The following is a 26644-nucleotide window of genomic DNA, read 5'->3' on the forward strand; positions in this document are numbered from 1 at the left end:
AATTAGTTATTTTTATTTAACAGAAAAATGTTTGGGGATCTAAACCCAAACTTCTTGGATAGTATAGGCGCACATTATCATTGAGTCAAAATTTCAAATTCAATACTTAATTTTTACAATTTTAGTTAATAAAATATTATAATAATAATAATAAATAATATCATATTTTTATTTTAATAATATATAATAAATTACTAATATGATTCAATACTATTTTTGGACTTCTTCCAGAATAGTGAAATTGGGCTCAAGGTGAAAATCCACCGGCCATTGGACCATTTCATTTTGGTCGGGAATTGGTCAGGTGGTCCTATGCCTATTTTACTCACATCCAAATCAATTTTTAATCATTAAAATTGATTTGGATGTAAAAATTGATTTGGATGTGATTAAAATAGGCATAGGACCACCTGACCAATTCCCGACTAAAATGAAATGGTCCAATGGCCGGTGGATTTTAACACTTTTATATATATATATATATATCCGTTTTTATATTCGCATAATGTCGAAACAATATTTTAACACTTAACTAAATAATTATTTTAATTCATATTATTTTATATTTTGATTTAATATTTTATTTTGAGATAAAAAATCTCCCTATATGAAGATGATTAATTAATAAGTACTTAACATTTTAAATTAAAAATATTTTATTTTAAAAGAAAATATTAGAAATAAAAAATACTCTAAAAAATAAGAGTAAAATAACTATGCAGACTAAGGCTGTAAATAAGACGAGACAGATCGCGAGCTACTCGAGATCGACTCGATCAAGGCTCGATAAATACTCGAATCGAATGGACTCGAGTCGAGCTCGAGCTCGACTCGAGTTCTTAACAAGCCGAAACGAGCTACTTGATATTCGACTCGAAAAGCTCGTGAGCAGCTCAAAAACATAATATATTAAGATTTTATTTTTAAAAAATAAATTATTAACAATATTAACATTTATGTATTGATTTTTTTAAATACTGTAAGATTTTCATGTATTTAAGGTTCAGGTTCGAGTTTGAGGTTTCAGTCGAATTAAGTTTAAGAATTTTTTTCTCATTTTTAGCCTTTTCGAGCTACTTACGAGCTTCAGTTCAGGATTTCGAGTTCAAGTCGAGTTTGAAAATTTTAAGCTCGCGAGTTTTCGAGTCGAGTCGAGCTTCATTTCAGAGTTTTCGAATCAAGTCGAGCTCAGCACTACTCGAACTCGACTCGGCTCGTTTACACCCCAGACAAATGTTAAAAAACTTTATATCATAAAATAAATATTAGGCTGAAAATATCTTAATAATGATAATAAAAAGAAGGGTAAAGTATAGTAATGGTCACTGAACATTTCTGAAGCTTTCATTTAGGTCCCCTAACTTTTAAAACTTACAATACAGTCCCCTAACATTTATTCCGTTTGCAATATGGTCCCCCAACTTAAACCACGGTTAGAAAATTAAGGTAAATTATATAATCGGTCATTAAACTTTTCAGACACTTGAATTTAGGTCTCCCAACTTTTAAAACTTGTAAAACAGTCCTTAATTTCATTATAAACCCCAATTTCCAAAGTAATTCAATTTCCTTCTAAACCATTGATTCTACTAAATCATAAATGATCATGTATGAGCAAATTCAGGTGAATCATAAATGATCGCACTGTAAAGCACTGAAGGGTTAGTACTCAAATCTGATAAAAATAGCATGCAGAACATAGTGGTACTTAAATCATAATGCTCCAATGAGTGTTCCGAATTTCATATAGTCAAAAGTTGAAGAAATGAGCAAGTTCCGAATTTCATAGTCAAAAGTTGAAGAAATGAGCAAGTTAGCACTGAAGGGTTAGGTACTCAAATCTGATAAAAAAATAGCATGCAAGAACATAGTGGTACTTAAATCATAATGCTCCAAATGAGTGTTCCGAATTTCATATAGTCAAAAGTTGAAGAAATGAGCAGAGTTTATGGGAAGTTGAAATACCGAATAGAGTGCTTCCATTTTGCTATTCGGGATGTTTAATCAATGCATATTGTTATTCAAAATTGATATAAATAGTTAAACAGACCTCAAATTTATATTGAAATAAATATTGTCAAATAGTAAATTCATGTTCAAAATTTCAAAACACCTTAATTTCATTCTAAACCCTAAATTCCAAAATAATTCAATTACATTCTAAACTTTAAATTGAAGTATTTTAGAATTTGGGGTTTAAAATTTAATTGAATTATTTTGGAATTTAGGATTTAGAATGAAATTGAATTACTTTGGAAATTGGGGTTTATAATGAAATTGAGGACTATTTTACAAGTTTTAAAAGTTAGGAGACCTAAATTCAAGTGCCCGAAAAGTTCAATGATAGTTACCCTAATTTTCTAACAGTGGTTTAAGTTGAGGGACCATATTGCAAATGGAATAAATATTGGGGGACTGTATTGCAAGTTTTAAAAGTTAAGGGACCTAAATGCAAGCTTAAGAAATGTTCAGTGACCATTACTATACTTTACCCTAAAAAGAATAAGGGCCATTTTAATAAAGGTTGAGACTAATTTGAATATTATATATTTTATATTCGTCTTTCCGTTTATAAAAAGTTTGCTGCCGTCCGCTTCACTCTGTTCTTATCACGAGTCGCTCTTCCTCTGTATTTCAAAGTTTTCGCATTTTGTGTGGAGGTTACGCGCTTCCTGTTTGTTGTTCCGAGATGGCGAATGCAGTCAACTTCTTCGAGTTGAACACCGGAGCCAAGATTCCGTCCGTCGGCTTGGGAACATGGCAGGCTGAACCTGGCCTCGTTGGCGCTGCCGTTGCCGCTGCCGTAAAGGTTTATAGTTGTCACCGCTGTTGATAATTGGAAATGCAATTCTCTGATTTTATAATTTGATGTTTAAAAACAACGATATTTAGCTGTCTGTTTTCATTTTCTATTCAGATCGGGTACCGCCATATCGACTGCGCTCAAATATATAGAAACGAAAAGGAGGTAAACTACGCTCTGTTTGGATCCGTCATTTTCCTTGTTTTGAATCAGATTTTATTGTTTTTAAAAATATTTTCACTTTTTTATTAAGAAGGGAAAAAAATCGCATAAACGCAATATATCCGTGTAGTTAATGCCAGTAACGTTTGTATTTTAGCCTTGTTTGTGCAAAAGCGATGTTTGGATGCTGAAGAAATAATAGTAGCCAAATAAATAAACTTCTAGCTTTTTAATTGAATATTAAGTTATTAGTACTGATCATTTCTGTGTGTGCACGTCTTTGTTTGTTTTAGATCGGTATGGTTTTGAAGAAGCTGTTTGAAGATGGTGTGGTAAAACGTGAGGAGCTATTTATCACCTCCAAACTCTGGTTCGTTTATCATGAATTTTCATTCTAGGCTTATATAATAAATAACTACCTAAATATAGCTATTTTTTGTCAAAGCTAGTTCTTAAAATATACCACCATTTTCAATCTACATATTAAAGCAGGTAATATTTTTAATCAATATCACTTGTCAATTTTTAAGAACTCAAATGAAAGAGATAGTATACTTCAATTACTTTGACTAATTTTTTTTACGTACTTAGATTAAAAAAAATGATAACTTTAGGTATTTATTTGACCAAAAAATACGATAAGTACGTAGATGAAAAATGTGTTATACCTTATGTATCTATTGTTCAATACTTGAATTAAGCCTTCTTTTTATTAAAATTTATTTTCTAAGACCAAGTTATGCACAGGTGTTCTGATCATGCACCAGAAGATGTGTCGGAAGCACTAGACCGAACTTTGAAGGATCTTCAGCTTGACTATGTTGATTTATACCTTGTATGTAGTGCTTGATCATAGCTACTCTATATCTTACCCATGCCATTATTATTTATACTGTTGAACGTGCTGCTTAAAAGAAGTTTCTAGACTATGTCATTGAATGTTGATGCTAAGTAGAAGCTATTGCATGACACCAAGTCCAATTCTTTTCTTTGTTCAACAACACCGAGTTCTTTTAGTAGACAACCTTTTCTTTGTCTTAAGAATAAATTTTGTAAGATTTTTTAGCATCATGTGTTATTGAATTGGCGCTTTTCAAGTGTGGCTAATATGAGGATGTGTGTTTGATTTGAAGATCCACTGGCCAGCTCGGTTTAAGAAAGGGTCAATCGGTTTTGGTCCTGAGAACTTTCTTGAGCTGGACCTACCTAGCACATGGAAAGCAATGGAAGAACTCTATGACTCTGGTAAAGCTCGGGCTATTGGTGTTAGTAACTTCTCTTCAAAGAAATTGGGGGATCTGCTGCAGGTGGCACGCGTTCCTCCGGCCGTCAACCAGGTTGAGTGTCATCCTTCATGGCAACAGAGTAAGCTACGTGAATTTTGCAAATCCAAGGGAGTGCACTTAACGGTGAGCATGCGAATTCTTGTTCCACTTCGTGTGGATTATTGTTTGGGTCCTTGCCATTGTGCCGGTCGAAATTAACTAAGTGGTAGATCTATATATCAGGGTTATTCACCGCTGGGTTCTCCGGGCACAACATGGCTCAAGAGTGATGTTCTTAAGCATCCAATTCTAAATATGGTTGCACAGAAATTAGGCAAAACTGCTGCACAAGTTGCTCTCCGCTGGGGCCTGCAAATGGGCCATAGCGTGCTTCCAAAGAGCACGCATGAGGAGTGGATCAAGGAGAACTTTGATGTCTTTGCTTGGTCTATTCCCGATGAGTTATTTGCCAAGTTTTCCGAAATTGAACAGGTTAGCTGCTATACCGTTGCTCATAAAAAAATTTTATTAGTTCTGATAACACTCTTGCTCCAGTATATTTTCTCCAAAATTTGTTCTCGTTTTCAATTATACAGGCTCGACTGATCAGGGGAAATACATTTATCCATGAGATTCCCGGTGCATACAAGACCGTCGAAGAACTTTGGGATGGTGAGATTTGAGTGACGATACAATACAGGAGAAATGGAGCAGAAGCAGATAGATCAAAGAGGAAAAGAGAAACTAAAAACACACACACACACACACAGAAGGGGTGTTTTTAGTATTATTTTTTTAATTGTCTATTATTTGTATGAATATCAGCAAATTATGGCCGGTCGATGCCCCATTTGCCCATCTGTTCTCGACAACTATAAAAACAGTAATAATCATTAAGTTATTGGCATTGTTTAAAATTTCCAAAGTTCGGTTTAATTGGACATGAGTGCCTATACCTTCGATTGAGACATTATTGAGTTGAGTCGAGTAAGGTTCAATTCAACTTGATAAATTCGTGAGCAATTCATTAAATTTCCAATAATTATCTTAAAAAGTTATTCCATTAAAAAAAGAAATTCTAATTAATAATTGCTACTAATAACTTATTTTTTAATAAACAACAAGAAAGACACTAAACTATTAATAAATAATTATTAACTTATTATTAATTTATTAGATTTTACATATTTTTAAAAGAAAAGTAAAAATTTTTGGTGAAGTTAACGAACAACAAATTGAATTGAGCAACAAATCAAATAACAAGCGATGAGTCCGGTCCAGCAACAAGTTTCCACTAATGAAAAAAAGGTAAAACCATCCCGATATACCATTGTTTTGCAGGCTGGTTATAGATATACATAGACTGCCATGATGTTTATGCTAATGAAAAAGAGGTCAAACCATCTCCCCAAACCCCTTTCTTTTGGTTTATAGTTTTTCAATTTGATATATCAGATTGTTTCTTTTTGCTGTGTGTTTCATGCAAAATATAGATACAACTTTTCTTTTCTCATGAATGAATTTGATTGCTACATTTAAACTTCCAGTTATCAGAATTTCAATCTGCCACACCTTCATAGCTAGCCAACAATCCTGGAAGTTGAATCCTAAAATGCTTATCCATTAATTATGATAAAATATGATAACAAGGGGGAAAACAACTTTAAAGTAAAAACAAGAGTGACCCCATAGCAGTTACCTAAGCAGATAGCTATATTACAAGACAGAAACTAATAGTAGGCATGAAAGAAAAAAAGGGAAACACCTCCTTGCATCTCTAGAAACAGACTGTAATAGAGTTTACAGAGCAAGATTCCTGTGGCTGTAAATAACCCCTTTGTCACCATCCACCACTTGACCACTCCCCCTCAGTAGCCTACAATTTTAACAAGACAGGTAATTAGATAGAAGCTAAGTTCACATCGAGTTATTGACTTAAGATTATTCTAAGAAAATTGTGATGGTATAAAGATCAGAAACTCGCATACCATCGAGTAGTTAACAATCCTTCAACTCCGGCTGGACCTCGGGAATGTATCCTGCTGGTGCTTATTGCAACCTGTTAAAATCCATGCATAAAATGAAAATAGTCAGAAAATCAACTGTGGAGTTCAACAGCCGGAATTTGGAATTTTGCATACCTCAGCACCAAGTCCAAATCGGGCTCCTTCACAAAATCGAGTGCTTGCATTATGAAAAACTGCAGCACTGTAACAAAAACATAGTAGAATGGAAATGTCAGCACCATCATCCCAGAATCAAGGAAGAAAAGAGTTACCCATATTAAAGCTTGCAATGCATGAAAAACTGTGGTAATAATGAGGTGAAATGATAACGGTACACTTATGTGACTGTCCGCTTGGAACTAAACCTACCTGTCAACTCCATGTAAGAAAATTTCAGCAACTTCATGATTTTCCGTGACAATACAATCAGTGTGAGAACTGCAGAGCAAGCAAGATACTTAGAATCTAGAGGAAGCCAGCTTAACAATTTACAGGAATAAACAAATCAATGAAAAGAAAATGAATTAAGAGTTCCGAGGGATATTGCATGCCTTCCATGTTGATGTATATGGTCAATAGCAGCCTGCACATCATCCACAATTTCAACTGTGCAAGCCATTGAATTGCACTCATGATGAAATGAATGTGCCTCTGGAATATTTAACAAGGAACTTGCTCTTGGTCCACCATAAAGGATCACCCCTGCAGCAGATAATCCCGTCAGTAGTTGATATATCTCTTAAAGTCCAGATAATCCTCGGGGAACTACTATAACTTTAGCCACATGCAATAAACTCAACAAAATGGAGTGGCATTCAGACCATTGAACATAGCAGGCTCAAAACAGAATCTTATATATACACACACACACACAATATGTTCACGCCTCAATGGTTTTAACACAAAATTGCTTTACTTCCATTCCAGTCATGCATAATATCGCCAAGCACCAATTAAAATTGGTGTCTTTCCATATACATACAATTTTGCAAAGGCATACTCGTATGTATATCAACATCCAGTTTACCTTATCTCCGGATACCACTACTCTGAAATTAATTAATGTTGCTTGGTATTAGACAATATTCTGTATTTAAAATTTTATTGCTGGGCAAAGTTGATATTTGAACAACCCTTTCAATTAGATAGCTCAAAAAGGTTGACAGCATGATCATGTAAGAACAATGTAAGTGATCTATAATTTTGAAAGTACTAGGTAGGTAGAAAATTGTTTGTATAAGCATAACTTCATGTTGGAGTACCATAATAAGCTCATTGAGCAAACCATTACTTGACAGATCCTTGTGTACAAGAAGTGTTTCCTGTAGACAACATGGTTAAGAGTTTCAATACAAACAGTAAAAAGATAAGAGAGTTGTGAAGGATAAATTAGAATGTGAAACAGACTGCATTTGTAAAAAAATATGTAGTTCAATTTTACTTACTGGAAACGAGGAAACTGATTAAAATGGAATTACCATTGCGTTACATGCTGCAGGATAATCTGTCTTTGTATCCAGAACAATGCGCTTTGCATATATCCACCTTAGCTGATTTGTCAACATAAACATGACAAATTCCATCTGTAAAGAAAGAAAATCGAAGTTTGATTGATGTTCTGGTTGATAAAGTTCTTCTGCACAGCATCAAAGAGCGACAGTATTTTTCTTACCAGCATGACCAAGAACATGAATTTTTGTTGATTCCTTAATTTGAGAAACCAGCTTATTTCTGCCTCTGGGGATCACTAGATCTATCACATCATCAAGCTGTGCCAAAGTAGAATAATTTAAAACCATCACATCACAAAAAATTGTCATTAACTCATAATCCTGCAACTCAACTTTAGTAAATCAGGAATATCCTCTCTTGAAGTCACAAGTCCAATTAGTTTGTCTCCAATGTTTTTTGGGATGGCTGAAGTAATGACCTGACATATAGAGAAAAAAGTAGTGAAGAGAAAGAAATGCAATAAGGCTTATACTCCAGTAAATGAACCCAGAGGATCAAAACTTGTGCAAGATTGCATTTGATCGCTTAGCTTCTTTGCCACCTTTCAGAAGTAGGCCATTTCCACTTCGAATGGCTAGGGAAGCAATCTATCAAATTATAAGGGGAAAGAAAAAGGTGGTAAAACAATCAAGAAGCTGTCTTAAATGCAAATATAGAGTTTAAGGTGAAAATAGCAGAAAAGAAATGCAACATAAAAATTAATATTTCAAAGCTTGAGAACACAACAATGAAAGGAATTTCATCAGTCATCACATAAATCGTGCTTAACTTCAATATCTCATGTTACATATAGAAAGAGAAAAGTAATCTAGTACACTCTATAGTATGAAGAAGGAATCCAACTCCAAAGAATGCAGATATTGACAAAAAGTCAATGGTAGATCATTGTCTCCGAAATAGTATAGAAATAATGGATTTCAACTGCGTTGAACAAAGACATTTGCTTCATGGACCGAGGATCATGTGGAATTCATCTTAACACAATCAACCACCAAAATCCTTTGGCAAATTATCCCTTAAGATGCATGTAGAAACTGATGCCCAACCCAAGTTCACAAGCAAACATGAATTCACATGAACATGTAATCCTCAAAGCAGCCTTATAAGTTAAATGACTGGATTTATATTGACCAAAATTGTTTTCTGTTACCTGAACAAGGGCAGGCCGAGATTCAAATAAAATCAGCAGGACACCTAGAGGGCTAGATGTTTTTTCCAAGATAAGTCCATCTGCAAGCTGGGACAAGGGTTGTCAAAGTAAGGGCTAAAATAAGTGATGAACAAAGTAAATTGACAGTTCTAGACATTTTGTAGGATTTCCTAACCTCGGTTTTCTTTAAAACTTGACCAATAGGCTCTTCCATCTCGGCAAGTACACGTATAGATTTTACAAGACTAGCTATCTGTAAAAAGGTAATCTGCATGAAACCTGGATAATGTGCTGGAGTAAAAGATCTAATGGAAAAGGCTTGGATATCAAACAGAAGATATCAGATTAGATTTGTTTTCAATCACATAAATACAGGAATAAACAAAAACTTGCCTTCCCAGGCTTCAACGCCAAACGATCTACTAATGACTTCTCACATCCATCATCCTGGGCAGCAGCAACGTCTGCTTCATTTTCAACATTAATCAAACTTTCATTGGCCTCGAGGGCATCAGCTATGTCCAGTACCACTTCAAACATGAAGTGAAAGCAAAATGAGAAGTGAGATGACAAAACAATTCATAGAAAACAAGTAAAAATGATTAAGACACCCAGTGATAGATAACAATAAATCAGCAATGTTATTATATTTAAATAAATAACAAGTTATAGAAAATAAGAAATGAAGGGGATATTAGAAATCTAATTGATTGAATAGGACGCAGACGGGTGGTTAATGATTATTTGGAATAGGGTTTTGCTAACCCAGCACTTCAGACTTCTTCATTAACCTGTAATATCTCAGTAGCATGATTCAATTTAGTCAATAATCAAAGAAGGTGATTGAACTGCACGGATTACTAATGGCATGATTATCTATTACTACGTCTGTGGAGTTGGATCCAGGCCATACCTAGTAATGACAACAGGGATACCAGCATATGCTGCGCAGACAGCAGCATTAACCTTTGCAGTCATACCTCCTCTACCAAGCCTGGACTTGTCTCCAAATGTTATTTCTCCTTGATGTTTTTCATTTATATACGTATGGATCAGCTTCGAGTTTGGATCACTAGGTGGTCCACTGTAAAGACCCTCCACATCACTCAACAAAACAAGAAGATCAGCTTGTAGTTCCAGAGCCAAGAGACCTGCAAGACTGTCATTATCCCAGAATATACCAGAAGAATCCTGAAATAACAATTCCAATAAATGTGTTACAAACAAAAAAGCATATTAAAATGAAGAATTAGACAAACAGAAAAGCTTCTCTTCTTCCCACTCGAGACATAAGCAAAGGAAGAAGAAGAAACTTGAAATATTAGGCATAACTACAAAGGACCTCAGGAAAAGATTTTGCATTGCCCTGTTAATAACTTAATATCCCGTTGCGATCATGGAAATGTGTTGAAAGCTCCCTAATTCTAGATCATTCAAGCTAATTAGTCTCAAAGCACTGTTTATATTACAAGGTGGACAGTGAACTGATAGATAAGAGAAACCTACCGAACAGCTAAATCTCCTCTGAAACCCAAAGCCAAAAGACTATTAGCACACGTACATAGCGGCAAGAGAATGAGCAATAAGAGAAAAATCAAATTTAGAGGAATCAAATTTATACCTCATAAGGCGCTCTTCGAGTGCTGACTGCATCATTCTCATTGAAAATAGGAATAACTTTCAAAGCTAATAAGGATTTCACTGTTTCAGAGAGTTGCTTTCGGAAACTTCCATTCCTAAAATCGTTATCAGTCACAAGATGTTGCGAAGAAGAGACATCAAGCTGCACAGAGATGGAGTACCATATTAAAGCAAGAGAGAAAAGAGAAAAAAGAAAAACAGAAAAAGCTACCAAATGCTTAATATAAGCAAGATTAGAAATGGTGTTCTTTTCCACCTGGCTAAACAGGGTGTCATAAAGAGCCATTAAACTACTCTGCCCAACCGCGGCACAAGCCTTCCCATCAAGTTCACATTGTGGGTTTTGAAGATCAGCCAAGCTACAGAACAAAAACGAAATCATTTCATTCAAATTTTATCAAAACGCAATAACTGTTTATGGCACCCCAAAAATATATAAGCTTTTCAAATTTAACTACCTGCTGTTAACCAATTTTCTATATCTAAGCCTTTGACGACCAAGACCAACAGCACCCGAAGTGACCAAAATAATCTCATACCCTTGAGAATTTAGTTCCTTAAGCTGCAAGCAAGCAAGCAATTCATTGAAGAAAAAAAGTTTAGCCATTTTGATAACCCAAAAATCCCCTTTACTTGAGATGCTGCAACAATGGGACATAAAAAATTCTCATATTTTCATTGTGTCCTCCTTTTCTTCCAATATTTAACTGTTCACATAAAGCTCCAAGCCTCCCCACTGCTAATCTTCCATCAGCTCGAGTCACCACAGGTGTTCCCACCTGTTTTAATCAAAACCCACAATTTGTTTCAATCTTTATTAACTAAAACATTAAATCAAACCCACATTATCTGAAAGGGGGGGGGGGAGGCAATCAATGAAGAATACAAGAATTTGGTTATAGATGGAAAGGAAATGAAACATTGACAATGAGGCGCTGGACATTTCTCATAAACGAACGGGAAGGATCCATAGAGTTAATTTTAAAGCGAGCGAGCGAGTGTCACCGAGTCGGGTCGATCTACTTAAAGGTTTCATTTTTTTTCCTTCTCCTTTTTCCTTTGTAGAGTTTCAGTAGTAGTGAAGAAAATGAATGTAGTGGTTGCAGTTTGCCACGTCCAAGTAGTTTCAATAAATACCAAACCATGTTCCCAAGTCCGAACAGAAAGGATAGAAAGTATTTTATTTGAAAAATAAAATTACTTTTAATTTAAAGTTGATTTGATCACTCGAAATATCTTATAATATATGATTTTAATTATTTTTTTTGGATTTGTGAAAATGACCAACAAATTCGTAACGCGAACTCCAATTTCGCAACACAGGTTCCAAAATCGCAGAATAGGTAAATTGCAATGCGAATAGGTAAATCGCAATGCGAATATGTAAATCGCAACGATAATATGTAAATCACAACGCGAATTTGTAAATCGCAATACAGAAGTCAAATTCGCAACGCGAATTTATTTTTCATAACATAAGTTTCCTTTTCGCAACAAGATTTTCTAAATCGCAACTCGATTTTTGAATTCGCAACACGAATTTTAATTTCGCAACAACTTTTATTTTCGCAACACAAATGTTTTGGGTATATAAACTATGCAGTAGCAGCAACTCATAACCTAAATCCCTAAATCGCAACTCATTTCATCTCCATCTATCACTCTCTCCGGCGACATCCGTTCTAATATCCAACAACATCCGTTCCAATATCGAACGATATCCTTCCCCATCTCTAATTTTGTTTTTACATAATTTTATTTCTATATAATTTTTTAATAATTTCTCTCCCAAATTATCAACTATTAACTTAATAAAGGTATGTTTTTCTCGAAGTTAGTGATGATATCTAGTTTATAGCTCGTTTGTTTAGTAAATTAATTTACAATTTGTAAAATGAAATCACCTAATGTTGATCATGTTTGGATAGATTTGTGTTTTGGAGGGTCATGGGAGAATGTTCATGGTGTTTTACAATATGCCTTTACCCATGAATCTTCAACTAAAACGTCATTAAAAAAAAGTTAACTTATGAAACTCTTGTTATGTGTTGCAAAGAAATTGAATTTAGAGCCTCTAAGTGGATTTAGGCTATCTTATCAGAGAAAATGTAAAGTTTATTTGTTAACCGACAATGAAGATGTTGAACGATTCTTGCTTACATTAGTGTTAGCAAGATGATGTTACATGTATGTTGTTGAACCTAGAAGTATGAAGTTGGGTCACTAGCGGTAGTACTAAGTGGATTTAGGCTATCTTATCAGAGAAAATGTAAAGTTTATTTGTTAACCGACAATGAAGATGTTGAACGATTCATTGCTTACATTAGTGTTTAGCAAGATGATGTTACATTGTATGTTGTTGAACCTAGAAGTAGTGAAGTTGGGTCACTAGCGCGTAGTAATCAACTAAGTGCTTTAACCCCAGTTTATGTTGCTCACAATGTATAACGTTGTTATCAACCTCAAAATTTAATGGTTCCACTACAATTTAATCACCAAGAAAATTTTGTTTCACCACATTTCCAATACCAAACACAATATCAAACACAATCTCAAAACCCACAACCTTTCCCTAATCCAAATCCCAATAAACTTTCAGCACCAAATTCCGGTTTTCGTATTGACCAGTTAGACGATGATGAGCCAACAAAAAAAATTGTGAGGACTAGTTAGTATTCGAAATTTGATCTTGGTCAATACTCGGATTTTGATGATGTTTCAGAAGAAGAAACAAACCCTGCGTGTAATGATTTTGATATTGGTCAATACCTGAATTTTGATGATGAAACAGTCGTTGCCTCCGAAGATGTTGTTGATGATAATGAGGAGGAAGTTACGACTTTGAATGAACATGTTGAACATCCATTCTGTAATTCATATAACCCTGAAGAAGAAAAAGAAGAAGAATAAGTCACCGGAGAAAAGAAAAAGAAGAAAATGCCACGGGAGTATAACTGGAATATGTCAGAATTACTTCAGATACCAGAAGAAGAGTTGGTAAAGATAGCAGTTGATTGTTACACAAAAGTTATTCGTAACAAGAAATATGATTATTTTGATACAAATGAAGACTTGAAGATAGCTTTGTATACGAAATGTGTGGAAGATGGATATCAACTAAAAGTTAACAAATCAAGCAAAGATCTTTTCGAAACAAAGTGTATGATTGACAAAAATTGTACGTGGCGTATGATTGCAAAGAGGATAAAAGATTCTGAAATGTTTCAAGTTAGGACTTTTATTGATAAACATACATGTTCAAGAACCCAAGTTTTTCCTCACCATAGACAAGCAAACAAAAAGGTATTGGGTGGTTTTATGGCTGAGTTAATGTTTTTGAATGGCAGGGTATATCGGGGACATGAAATTATGACTGACATGAATGCTCGGTTCAAGATTAGTATCTCATATTCTCAAGCTTGGAGAGCCAAATGTTATGCCTTAAAATTGTTGAGGGGGTCGCCAGAAGCATCATTTGCCCCAACTATCGGCTTATTGTCACAATTTAAAGCTGAAAAATCCTGGGTCGGTAACTCATATCAAAACAGATAGAGATGAACGCTTTGAGTTGTTGTTTATCGCCATTGGTGCTGCGATTAGTAAATCAATATAATTTTGTTGACTCATTTTTGTTAGTTACATGCATTTCACATTTAAATGATTATATTTCTTGTGTATATTATTTTGTAGATTCGTTCGTTTATTACTTGCATGTGCTCAGTTATTATAGTTGACGGAGCACATTTGAAAGGTCGATACCTTGGAGTAAACTTATTAGCAGTAGCCATGGATACTAACAATGGGATACTGCCAATAGCTTACGGGGTTGGTAAATCTGAAACCTCTGATTCATGGACATGGTTTATGGGGCATCTTAGGGATTGCATAGGTTCTATTACCAATCTAACAATCATATCCGATAGGGCAAACTCAATTGACAACGCTGTTAGAAGGTGTTTCCCATATGCTTTTTATGGACTTTGTGGTGTTCATTTGTACATAAATCTAAAATCAAGGTATGCTGGTATAAAAAATCACAAATGGACATACTGGAGGGTTGTAAAAGCTTATCGGGAAGTGGATTTTAACAAGCATATAAATTGTTTAAGACGTGTTTTGCCTCAATGTGCTCAAACACTAGAAGATGTCGGGTTTGAAAGATGGTCAAGAGTACATCAACTTGGAGCAAGGTATGGTTTCATTATTTCTAATAGTGCAGAATCAATCAACGCTCTTAGTCGTCATTCCCGAAAATTACTCATTACTATGTTAATGGAGTTTTTTCGAGCCTCTATTCAAAAGTGGTACTACAAGAAAAGAAACCATACATGTATTATTTCTTTATATTCGTAACTTATCATATTTAATTTAAATATTTTACTAAGTATTATTTATTTAAATTTACAGGAACATTGGAACGTCGTGTTACACCATGGACTGAAAAAAAGATAATGAAACGTGTTGTGAAGTCAACGTCATGGAGAGTTAAACCATGTTCAAACACTTTGTTTGAAGTATTTGGATAATAACTTAAATGGGCTTGTCGATCTAAATGCAAATATGTGTAGTTGTATGAAATGGCAAACATATGGTTATTCGTGTGGCCATGTTATAAAAGTTGCTCTTCATTTAAACCAGGATGATTCAAGTGCATACGCTATGGATTGCTACACTACAGAAGTATATCGACAGACTTATGTCGAGATTGTCTACCCTATTCCACATCCTTCTGAATGGGACATACCAAATTACTTACAAACAGTTTTGCCACCAGTCATGGACAGCAGGCTACCTGACCGACCAAAAAATCACGATCGTATACCGTCTAAGGGTGAAGAGAAGAGGATACCAACATGTAGTCGGTGCAAGGAAAGTGGTCATACAAGGTTGACCTGTGGACCACCAGTGCTATCACAATCATCCTTTCCTCTAGCAAAATATGGATCCTCATCAAAAATCTAAAACTCATATGGTGCCAAGCAAAAGGAAATCAAAATCACAATCAAAATTAAAATCCCAATCAAAACCGACTTCACCTTTTGGACTTATTACCTTAGGTGATTTTTAAATGCAAACGTTGTATTATGTGTATTTTATATGCGAATGCATACATTTTCAGTTAGACATGAATTAGTAACTTGAGTTTGAACATTGTTATGATCTGTTCAGTTGTTATCACTTATCAGATTGTTGTATGTTATCTTTTTTAAGGTGTTTTCCTTGAATTCGCAACGCGAATTTGACTTTCGCGTTGCGAAAGTGTACCTTTTGGTCTTTTTTGGCTTCAACATAATGCAAATTGAAATTAAACAACAAATCAATTAAACAAAAAAAAATTCTTATTTATACTTACCAGATTGTTGTCTGCTATCTTTTTGAAGGTGTTTTCCTTGATTTCGCGTTGCGATTTTGACTTTCGCGTTGCGAATTTGATTCTCGCGTTGCGAAAGTGTACCTTCAACAGGTCTTTTTTGCCTTCAACATAATGCAGATTGAAATTTTCTTAAACAACAAATCAACTTTTACAAATCAATTAAACAAGCAAAAAACAATTCTTATTTACACATCTAAAAAAATCAATAGCACATTTAACCCCAGACAATTGGTTGTTTATGCACAAATACATCAATTTCACGCAGCTCACTTCAGGATCAGGATTAACCTTCAAAAACCAAACATTTGCTCAAACAACACTTTCTACACATCTAAAACCAACAAACAGCAAATTATTGAATTCTAGGTACTTAACCAAACATTTTCAAACCAACAAAGAGTATATATGTTAACAACACTTGCTCCAACTTACCATTGTTTATGCACACTTTTAGCAGGCGGATGCATGTAGGCAATGTCTCGCATATATCGCTCTAGCCATAAAATGCCGAAACCACAACCCTACTGCACCTCTATCTCTATCTGTGGGAGGTAGAAACTGTTTACTTCCTATCGTCAAACGTTCCAAGCACATGCATATAAGAGGACCACAATCCCCTCTGGCTCCCTCCGTTTATTGTGGCTCTCGTCTCTGATCATTGTAACTTTGAACTTTTTTTGCTTCTTGTTTCCAGATTTAGTCCAATTATCAATCGCATCCAAGTATTTAGCCAAATGAGCGCTCCATCCCTTACAAATAATATCTCTTAAATCAAACAATGGTATGTAATTCAACATGTTGTCATATACAATCGTCTTCAGGGATGGGAGCTGAAGCTCGATGAGAAGCCAATGACGACGTTTCATAACAGGGATAAACACATGCAATCATAAATAATAATTTAATTGCGCACATCAAATAAAATTTATGAACACCTTTAAAATATTCAAAAATAAATACTAACTTTATTGACCTCTCACCACGTAGGATAAAGTTTAGCTTTTCCATTACCCAATACATATGAAGCGTCTCTCTGATCCTTCAAGTGAGCTACGTGAAAAGACGAAGGCATAATAGTCCATCGCATATTTTTTATTTTCTTCAATTTCCTTATTATCAGAAGACGTGACACTCATGCATCAATATGTTGTTTTATAAAAAATAAATATATTAGTGAATTTAATAATTTTTAAAAAATTAATCAAAATGCAATATAAGAAGAATATAAGACTTACCCCATTCGAAATAGCCATTCTCTTCAACCCCTAATCAAACACCCCACCAAGACCGATCAAGAAACAAATGCATATCATCGTCGATTTTGCATATGTCAGCGTAACACCCCTGGCTCCGCTCATGTAGATAAAAATTAACTGCGGTCTTAGCCCAAAGTGTATTATCCTTAATTGTGTCCGGTAGTTTTCTCCTCTCCACTTCAGATACCGGAATGGTACTGACCGATAACTGATATGAAAGCCAACTCTCATCTATCATATCGGGCACGTGAGGGGGTTTATCAATATGTCGACATAATATGCCATGTGAGGGCCTCTTGAACGATGAGAGGGCCTCTTGAACGGTGGGAGGGGCCTCTTGAACGATAGGGGGTCTCTTGAACGATGACAGGTGAATCGGGTTTCTTCTTACAGAGTCTTGGAACTAATGGGGTGAAAGGAGACGTAATGGCACGTGCACGACGTCTGATGCGTGAACCCTGTCGTACAAGAAAAACCCGACATAAAGCATCTACCTTATCAGGCCGCTAAAAAATATTAATACATAAATCAGTAAATAAACAAATAAATAATGCCGAAAAAAGGTTATTTGCATTTTTAGTATAATATTAAACAAACTTACTTCATTGCGTAGAGTATGAACCTCATTCTGCAACAATGCAACAATCTCACGTAGAGCGGCTACCTCATCACGTAAAGTAGATACCTCACCACCTAAAACGTCGGCATGCAAAAGTAATAAAAGGCATACTCGGACAACATCGAGGTCATCCATCCGAGTAAAACCATCTTTAAGAAGTAATCTTTTCAAGTCGTCGACGTGTAAACTGGGCTTCGCCTTTGCCAGCTCAGGAAAAACTCGAGATAACCATGATGGGCGGGCAATATGACTAGGTACCGACCTACTTCATCGTGTCCAAAGCGTAGACTAGTGATTAAGCAAAACTCCTCCCGCCCAAAACAAGTATACGCCGGTGGAAAATGAAACCATATCTCTTCATCACCACGTTGTATCCTCTCGGGTAGATCGTTAGTCATGGTCTGAAGAAACAAATGGGTCAACATAGCATCTCCACTTGGATGTTGTACTTTCAGCCATGACCTGAAGCAAGTATCCTCAAACAATTTTCTTTGTACAAGTGTAAGTGTCAACGCAATTGTAGTGGCTAGGCTTAATTTATTCCTTAGAGTCAATGAAGCCGAAAAAAATTTCTAACAAAAATAATAAACATACCAAGTTAGATATACCAAAAACTACAAATTATACACTATAAACAGACATGATATTTAATAGTGAAAACAAAGTCAAATATGTTTCAAACTAGCACGATATTCACCCAAGTCATTATTCTATCATAGTGAACAAAATGCATCAAATAAAATTCTAGAAGTAAGCACTTATATAAACATTTAAAAGGACAACATATAGGTTTAGTGCATGTTCAAGGACAACATAAAGAGTAGTAGTTTATTCTTGAAACTTAAATTCGCAACACTGTGAAGTTAGTATTTGTCTTTGTTTTTTTGTTGAAGTAATGCAATTCATTCAAGTTTCAATTTGCAGAAGAAGAGTAGTTTCTGAAACTTAAAATCGCAACGCGAAAATGAAAATCGCAACGCGAATTTCATTTTCACAACATTGCGATTTTCATTTTCGCGTTGCGATTTTCATTTTCGTGTTGTGAATTTAAGTTTCAAAAACTATTCTTCTGCAAATTGAAATTTGAATGAATTGAATTACTTCAACCAAAAGACAAAACAAAGGCAAATATTAACTTCACAGGGTTAAAGATAAAACAAAGACAAAAACTGAATGAATTTACTAAGCAATCTAAGTGAAATGATTAATCTATTATTGAAATTATCAGTAAATTTATCATCAATTTAAATATGAAAAATCTAATAATAATACAAAAATTTCAAAATTAAAATAATTAAAAAAACTAACCCTCGGTGGTTGATTTTTCATTTGTGGCCGTGAATGGTTGTGAGGGGTGACTCTGAGAGATGGAGATAGAGGGGGTTGTCGGATATGTGGACGGATTTCGCTGGAGATGGAGACGGATGTCGCCGTAGAGAGTGAGAGATGGAGATGTGACTGAGTTGTGATTTAGGGTTTAAGGTTATGATTTGCGATTATACTGTTTACATTTGTGTTGCAAAATAAATATTGTGTTTCGAACTCGAAAATAAAATTCGCGTTGCGAAAATAAACGCGATTTGCGAATTTGACTTCTGTGTTGCGATTTACAAATTCACGTTGCGATTTACATATTCGCGTTGCGATTTTGGAACCTGTGTTGCGAAATTTGAGTTCGCGTTGCGAATTTGTTGGTCATTTTCGAAAATCCAAAAAAAGTTAGTTAAAATCGTATATTATAAGACATTTTCGGTCATTGAAATTATTTTCTCTAACTTTTTGGTATAATTATATATTTGGTCCTTGTTACTTACATAAGATGTTAATTTGACTATTAAATTCAATAAATTTAATCTTTTATTTTTATTTTAACTTAATAAATATATTTTATATAAAATATTTAATGATATGGAACATCGAGTATGTAAATGCTTCGACCTCACCAGAAATATGGAACACATTGATGAATCATTGAAACTCATCTTATTATTTCAATCTTTCTTTCCTTTTTCTCCTGTTTAAACATTGGATTTCTTCTTTGCGTTGTGGTAAGTTAAAGCTGTCGGCAATTTTTTGTTTGGTTTCTGAGAAAACCGTAGGAAATAAAGAAAAAAAGGGAATTTTGCAAAGACACAATTTTTTATTTAAGATATATAAAATATTATTAAATATCAGTAAAGTATTTACATACTATAATACAATATATATACATTTGTTGTCCATTATATATCATAGGATTAAATTTATTGAATTTAATTAAAATTAAGATCAAATTGACATCTTGTATAAGTAACAAAGACCAAATATATAATTAAACCAAAAAATTAATTGAGGAGCCATTCTACCGGTTAAATTTTAACTGCCACATCACCTCCACCGTTAAAAGTTAAAGGACATTGGCTTGATTGAACCATTTAAATAGTTGGTGGTCTGTTTGATCAAATTAAAACATCGGTGGTCAAAATGATTTTTAACCATGGTTAAGTGGTCACCCATGTAGTTTACCCGGTTGTAATTGTAGTTGTCGTTTTCGCTGGATTTGTCCGTAGGTAATGGCTTCACCATATTACTTAGGCTTTTTTACTTAAATAATACCTTAAAAAAATTTAATTCCATAATTAACGCATTAATATCCTTTCAAGAGAAACTCTGCTTCATAAAAGAAAATTTGACACCGATAGAGGTTGATTCAAGTGATAAGTAATTTGATATCGATTAAACAATGTCTCGAGTTCAGAATATATCTATGATAGTTCAAAATCAACAATTTTGGCCATGTCATTCTCAAATTTCACATTATTAAGATATTACTTTTAAGTGTTTAAATATAACATATTAAAATTGGACTCAATAATAATCGAAGATAAGACTTATACATACATATTGTTACCATTATCTGGATCGTGTTCGTGTTAACATGTGTCTTCGATATTGTTGTTGTACCTTCGGAGATGACCTTCAAAGTCATTGCATCCTCCTACTCCTCATCCAAACAACAACCCTACAAGTGGACCTCTGTCAGCCTTGTATAATTTTTAGAAACAAATTTGACAACTATCATTATCATTGGTCTAAGATAAATTGTCTTATAACAGGTGTATTTATACCTCGATAAGAGATTGAAGAAGCGATCCCTTTTCCCTTCCAAATCTCCTCTACACCACATGTCTTCTCTAAGACACGATCCCTTCTCCCTTTTAGATCTCCTCTACACTATATGTCTTCTCTAAGACGCTACCTTCTCTCCCATATAATTTTCTTTCTCCAAACTCTCATGAAAATTCATTGACTAACAATCGTCTTTGCATCGACTAGAGTTCTCCACTCAAACCAAAGGAAGAACTATCAATAGTCAACACAACCCACTTATTTTATCCACATACACATAATGTGGACACTCATTATTTTTAGATAAAATTTATATAATTCTTTTTTGGGTAAATTATAAATTTATCACTGAACTTTACTCTTTCTCCTATTTCACTCACTATAATTTTAATTTTTTTCAATTTACTCACAAAACTTAATAGATTAATTTTTTCGTCGTTCGATCATTTTCTCTCTAACAGCTGGATGAAGTAGAATAATTTAATATTATATATATCACATCATATTGATATTAAATAAAAAATATTAATATTTAATGTCAAATAGGATTTTAAAATAAAAATAATAAATTAAATTAAAATTACTAAACCCTAATCCTAAACCTCAACCCCAATCTCAACTCCCCAAACCATCACTGGTCATTCAAAATAACAACCACTAGCTATAAGTGCACGTACTGAAGGGGGCTTGAAGAAGAAAGCAAGTAAAAAGGAAGAAACTACTTTCCAGTAGAGACATGATGAAGGTTGATCCTTTGATTCCAAATATAATTTAGTTGGGGAAGATAGTAGTATCTAAAAGAATGTTCAGGAGACAGAAAATGAAAATGAGCATGTCATGCCACATCTTGTTGCCAAACCACAAGATGGTATTGCTTCTTTAAAAGTGGAAATTGTAAGAGGGGAACGAGAGACGATGAGGGTTTGAAATGGGGGATTGTGAAGGTTTTGGAGATGGGGATGGGGGACGGTGATGGTGGGGGTAAGTAAAGATTTGGGAGAGGAAGAGGCGATGTCTTGAAAAAGGGAGAGGAAGACAGAGATCTTTGACTCATTAACCTTTGATGATAGTGACCGACAGTTATCAAAATCGCAACTAATATGGTGGTTAGATTCGAGATTGATTGAGAGAGAGAGAAGAAAAGAAAAAGAAGAATAAAGAAGAAATAAAAAAAATTTAAAAATTCAATCAAAACGATGTCATCTTTTAAAAAATTGATTTTGTATGAGAATTTAAAACGGCCTCGTTTTGGTGTAGGTTGCCATATCATAACTTCATTAGAAATCTAACTGTTGAGTGACAAAAAAATCTAATCTATAAAATTCAATAAGTAAAATGGGAGAGAAAATAAAGTTTAGTGAAAAAATTTATAATTTACATTTTTTTATATTTTTACTTTTTCTCTTTTTATTTTCTTTTGTCTTCCTGTTAAGCAATGAAGAAGATGCAACAAAGAGACTAAACAAGATTGAACAAGAAAGGCATTATGTTATTGAATTAGCTCACTACTCTCCTTTATTACACTTATATTTATAGCTTACTAATAACATACTCTAGCAGCCTAACAACCCTAAAATTGATTCCTAACTACTTCACGTGATGTTTAACCATATCCATCACCATTCCTTAGCTCACATGCATGACATGCACGAGTACACTGACTCACGTATACTAGCATATCTCAACATTCTCTCCACTTCTTTTTTCCTCTTCTTTAACAAGACAGTACCCTCAACTTCCCACAAAACGGCTCAAACGCAGTTTTGGTCAGTGGCTTGGTCAGCCCATCTGCGATTTGGAACTCAATAGGGACGTAGCTAACCCGAAGTGCGCCGGTTGCAATCTTCTCACGAATGAAGTGAACATCAAGTTCAACATGTTTGGACCGATCATGACAAACCAGATTCACGCTCAAAGCCACAACACTTGTGTTGTCGCACCAAATAACATGTGCTTCTTGTAGCGATAATCCAAGATCACACAACAGCGCAGTAAGCCAGGTCACCTCCGCTGCCGACTCAGCAACACTTCTATACTCCACCTCCACTGTTGATCGAGAAATAATTTTCTGCTTATTTGAGTTCCACGCAACCAAACACTCTCTGAGGAACACACAATACCCAGTCATGGACCTTCAATCACTGGTATCACATGCCCAGTCAGCTTCTGAGAATGCTTTGACACATAACCGAGCATTACCATTTGAAAACATCAAGCCATGATCAAGCGAGCCTACCAGGTAACGTAGGTTAAGTTTAACAACTGCAAAATGAGTCATTCGAAGAGACTGCATGAATTGAGCAGCTTTATTAACTGCAAACGCGATGTCAGGCCGTGTATGGCATACATACAGAAGAGCACCCACAATGATTCTATACTCTCGGGCATTTGTCATCAGATCACTTTGCTGATCAGCAAACTTTGCAGCAACCATTGGAGTACAGACAAGCGTAGCTTGACTCATGCTTGTTTTCTTCAGCAGCTCACATATATAAGAACGCTGATTTAACAGCATGACATCAACAACCTTCTTAACATCTATCCCTAGAAAGTATGATAGTTAACCAAGGTCTCTAAGCGAGAATCGAGAGCTGAGTAATTGAATAACCTGATCAACAGTAGAGGATGAAGTTCCTGTGATGATGATATCATCGACATACACCAAAGCATATACACTGCAATCATCATGAATTCGCACAAACAAGGACACATCTGCCTTTGATTCTACAAACCCGAGCTCCAAAAAACAGACTTTAAGTTTATCATTCCAGTTGCGTAGAGCTTGTCGAAGGCCATAGAGGGCTTTTTGTAATTTACACACCAGTTGAGTTCTATCTTCAACACAACGCTCAAACTCGGGTGGTTGTTACATGTATATTGCCTCGCTCAAGTCATCATTCAACAATGCATTATTGACATCGACTTGTCTCAAGGTCCAGCCTCTCGCAACAGCCATGGCTAGAAGAACATAGACAATCGAAAACTTTACTACTAGACTGAACGTGTTTGTAAAGTCGAACCCAGGGACTTGAGCAAACCCTTTTGCCACCAATCGCGCCTTATACCTGTGTACAGAGCCATCTAGATTTCATTTAATCTTGAAGAGCCACTTACATCCAACTACACTTCTGTCAGCAAGTAGAGGAACAAGACTCCATGTATCATTTCGAATCAGCGCCGAATACTCAGCATGCGCCGCATCTGACCATGGAGCAGATAAAAGAGCTTTCTCAACAGTTGTTAGAACAATGTCATCAAACAATGTAGTGTACACTTTAGGTCTAAACACTCCACATTTACTCTTAGTTAGCATAGGGTGAGCATTGCCAATCACAGTCTCTGTTCTGGCAACAGATAGTGGTTGTGCTTCTATGGCAATTTCAATGACTTTAGTCTCCTCAAGTGCTGCAGCAGTTTCATTGTCTTCACCAGGCCATGCAGGACTGTGCGCATGATAGTTTACAGGCGAGTCAGCGGGCTTTGGCTGTCGAGCAGTAGCAGCACGCAACTTATTAGTGTCAAGTACTATGTCAAGAGTTTTGCTCAGCTCCGGATGAACTCTTGATTGTTCAGCATGAGTATTCTGAGCAAACGGAAAACACCATTCGTCAAACTTCACATGCCTTGACACCACTATACGTTTGTCAGGCCTGAGACATAAGAAGCCTTTGTGTTGAGGACTTGTACCCAATAATGTACATGGCTGAGACCGGAAATCAAGTTTGTGATTATTGAATGGTCGTAGGTGAGGGAAACACCTACACCCAAACACCTTAAGCGAGCCATAGTCAGGTTTCTTGTTGAACATACACTCGAATGATGACTTTCCATCTAGCACCTTTGAGGGTAACTTGTTAATTAGGTGAACAACCATAACCATATCATAGGAACAGTAGCTTGTAGGCATGGACGCTTGTGCTAGCAGTATTAAGGCCATCTCAATCACATGTCGGTTCTTGCGCTCCACAACACCGTTCTGCTCGGACGTGTATGGGCAAGTAACACAATGAGATATGTCAGCTTCAGCAAGTACACAAGACAATCAACGATATTCATCGCCCCAAACGATTTGAACAACCAAGATATTTGATTTAAATTGTGTTGCTACAAGCTGCTGAAATAATTGAAAGGCCTGAGTGGCCTGAGACTTGTCCTTAAGCAGGTATAGCCACGTGTGTCGAGTGCAAGCATCAATGAAGCTAACATAATACTTAAACCCATTTGAGATAACAGGCGATGGCCCCCATAAGTAAGTAAACACGAGTTGGAAAGGAGATTCATACAAAGTGGGTGAATCCGAGAATGGAAGTTTATGACTTTTTCTCATGTGACAAGCAGTACAAATTTCATTATTTTGTTCAACATTTACATCAAGAGATTTGCATATTCGCTCAAGAATGCCATGAGCATGGTGCCCAATGCGCCAATACCACAAGTTATACAAATTACTTGGAGCAACGATTTTATTACCTACAAGACAAGTACTTTTTATGACTATCATCAACTTGGAATAGGTACAAGCCATCCTTCTCTTGTCCCTGCAGCAAAACCTCTCCAGTGGCTTCATCACGAACATAGTATCGTGAAGCATGGAACTCGAAATACACCTCATTATCCTTAGTAAGCTTAGAGACCGAGAGAAGATTTTTAGTAACCTTGGGTACATGAAGAAGATCATTTAATACTAAAGCTCGAGAAGAATAGGACAAAACGGATTTACCAATGGCCTGAATTGGAAGTAAACCACCATTACCAACCACTAACTTACCTGGTCTAGAAAATTCCTTTTAGTTAAGAACCTTGGTCAAGTCAGCAGTTGCATGATGCGTGGCCTCAGAGTCCAGCACCCAGTGATCACTCGTGCTAGTGGTAATATGGCTCTGTGGTTGAGTCGAATAACACACCTGTGCTTCAGCCTTAGTACAACATACACATTCATCCACATCAAGATGAGATGATTCCAGGCTAGAATAGTTCACAGATCCCGAACCACCACAGCTTACAGCGCGCTCAGTTGATCGGCCAGTGAACAATTGATCGAACTTGTACCAGCAGTCAACAACAAGGTGGCCATTTTTTCCACATAACTGACATTGAACCCGTGGACGACCACGGTCTCGTCCTCCAATTCAGACACCAGCACTAGTTCCAGATCGTCCCGACGATCGATCATGAAATGTGTGACTAGTGTTCTTCGAGGTAGAACCAAACTGAGCAAAATGAGCACTCATCGGCAGAAACCCTTCTTGAGAGTCAAATCCAGCGAGCTGTGTTTCTGCATCAATCAGCATTGAGCAGATCTGATCAAGAGACAGAGCCTCTTTCATGGTGGTTATAAACGCTATGTAAGGTTGATACTCGCAGGAAAGCCCTTTTAGAATGTTTGCAACATGTTCGGCCTGAGGAATTGCACTGTCACATGAATCTAACGCATCACACACCTCTTTGATGCGAGTGAGATACGTTCGCATGCTATCACTCCCTTTTTTGAGTGATTGAAGTTTATAGTGAAGGCTGATAACCGTTGTGGTTGACCGATTTTGTAACACCCCCAACCTGTACCCGACCCGGATACGAGTCCGACGTGTCACATTGACTTTTCAAACCTTGACTCTTAAGAAAAATCCCGGGAAATTTAAAACTTTATTTAAAACAAAATACAGACTTGATCAGAGTGCTCGTACTTAATGACTTATTACATGCCAACACTTTATACATAACCAAATACATACTTTGTCAAATACTTCT

General features: G+C 35.6%; 1 protein-coding gene and 1 pseudogene across 1 annotated transcript; one reads left to right on the forward strand and one right to left on the reverse strand.

The window, feature by feature from the left end:
• Positions 1 to 2585: 2585 nt before the first annotated feature.
• LOC120188171 (NADPH-dependent aldo-keto reductase, chloroplastic-like) lies at positions 2586 to 5131 on the forward strand. The gene is made up of 7 exons (XM_039191684.1): positions 2586 to 2809; positions 2918 to 2968; positions 3259 to 3335; positions 3713 to 3800; positions 4099 to 4374; positions 4474 to 4722; positions 4827 to 5131. The coding sequence occupies exons 1-7, from the start codon at positions 2690 to 2692 to the stop codon at positions 4911 to 4913; spliced, it is 948 nt and encodes a 315-aa protein (XP_039047615.1). The 5' UTR covers positions 2586 to 2689; the 3' UTR covers positions 4914 to 5131.
• An 884-nt stretch (positions 5132 to 6015) lies between these two features.
• On the reverse strand, positions 6016 to 11656 carry LOC120188193 (annotated as a pseudogene).
• Positions 11657 to 26644: the final 14988 nt, after the last annotated feature.

Source organism: Hibiscus syriacus, unplaced genomic scaffold (assembly GCF_006381635.1).
Source record: "Hibiscus syriacus cultivar Baekdansim isolate YM2019G1 unplaced genomic scaffold, ASM638163v2 tig00116939_pilon, whole genome shotgun sequence".
Classification (NCBI taxonomy): Eukaryota; Viridiplantae; Streptophyta; class Magnoliopsida; order Malvales; family Malvaceae; genus Hibiscus; species Hibiscus syriacus.

Bases quoted from the DNA above. Each gene is read 5' to 3' on its own strand.
- LOC120188171 (XM_039191684.1), top strand. From the start codon at position 2,690: ATGGCGAATGCAGTCAACTTCTTCGAGTTGAACACCGGAGCCAAGATT. The intron at 2,969-3,258 runs GTAAACTACGCT...TGTTTGTTTTAG, and splicing joins TATATAGAAACGAAAAGGAG to ATCGGTATGGTTTTGAAGAA. The intron at 3,336-3,712 runs GTTCGTTTATCA...AGTTATGCACAG, and splicing joins TTTATCACCTCCAAACTCTG to GTGTTCTGATCATGCACCAG.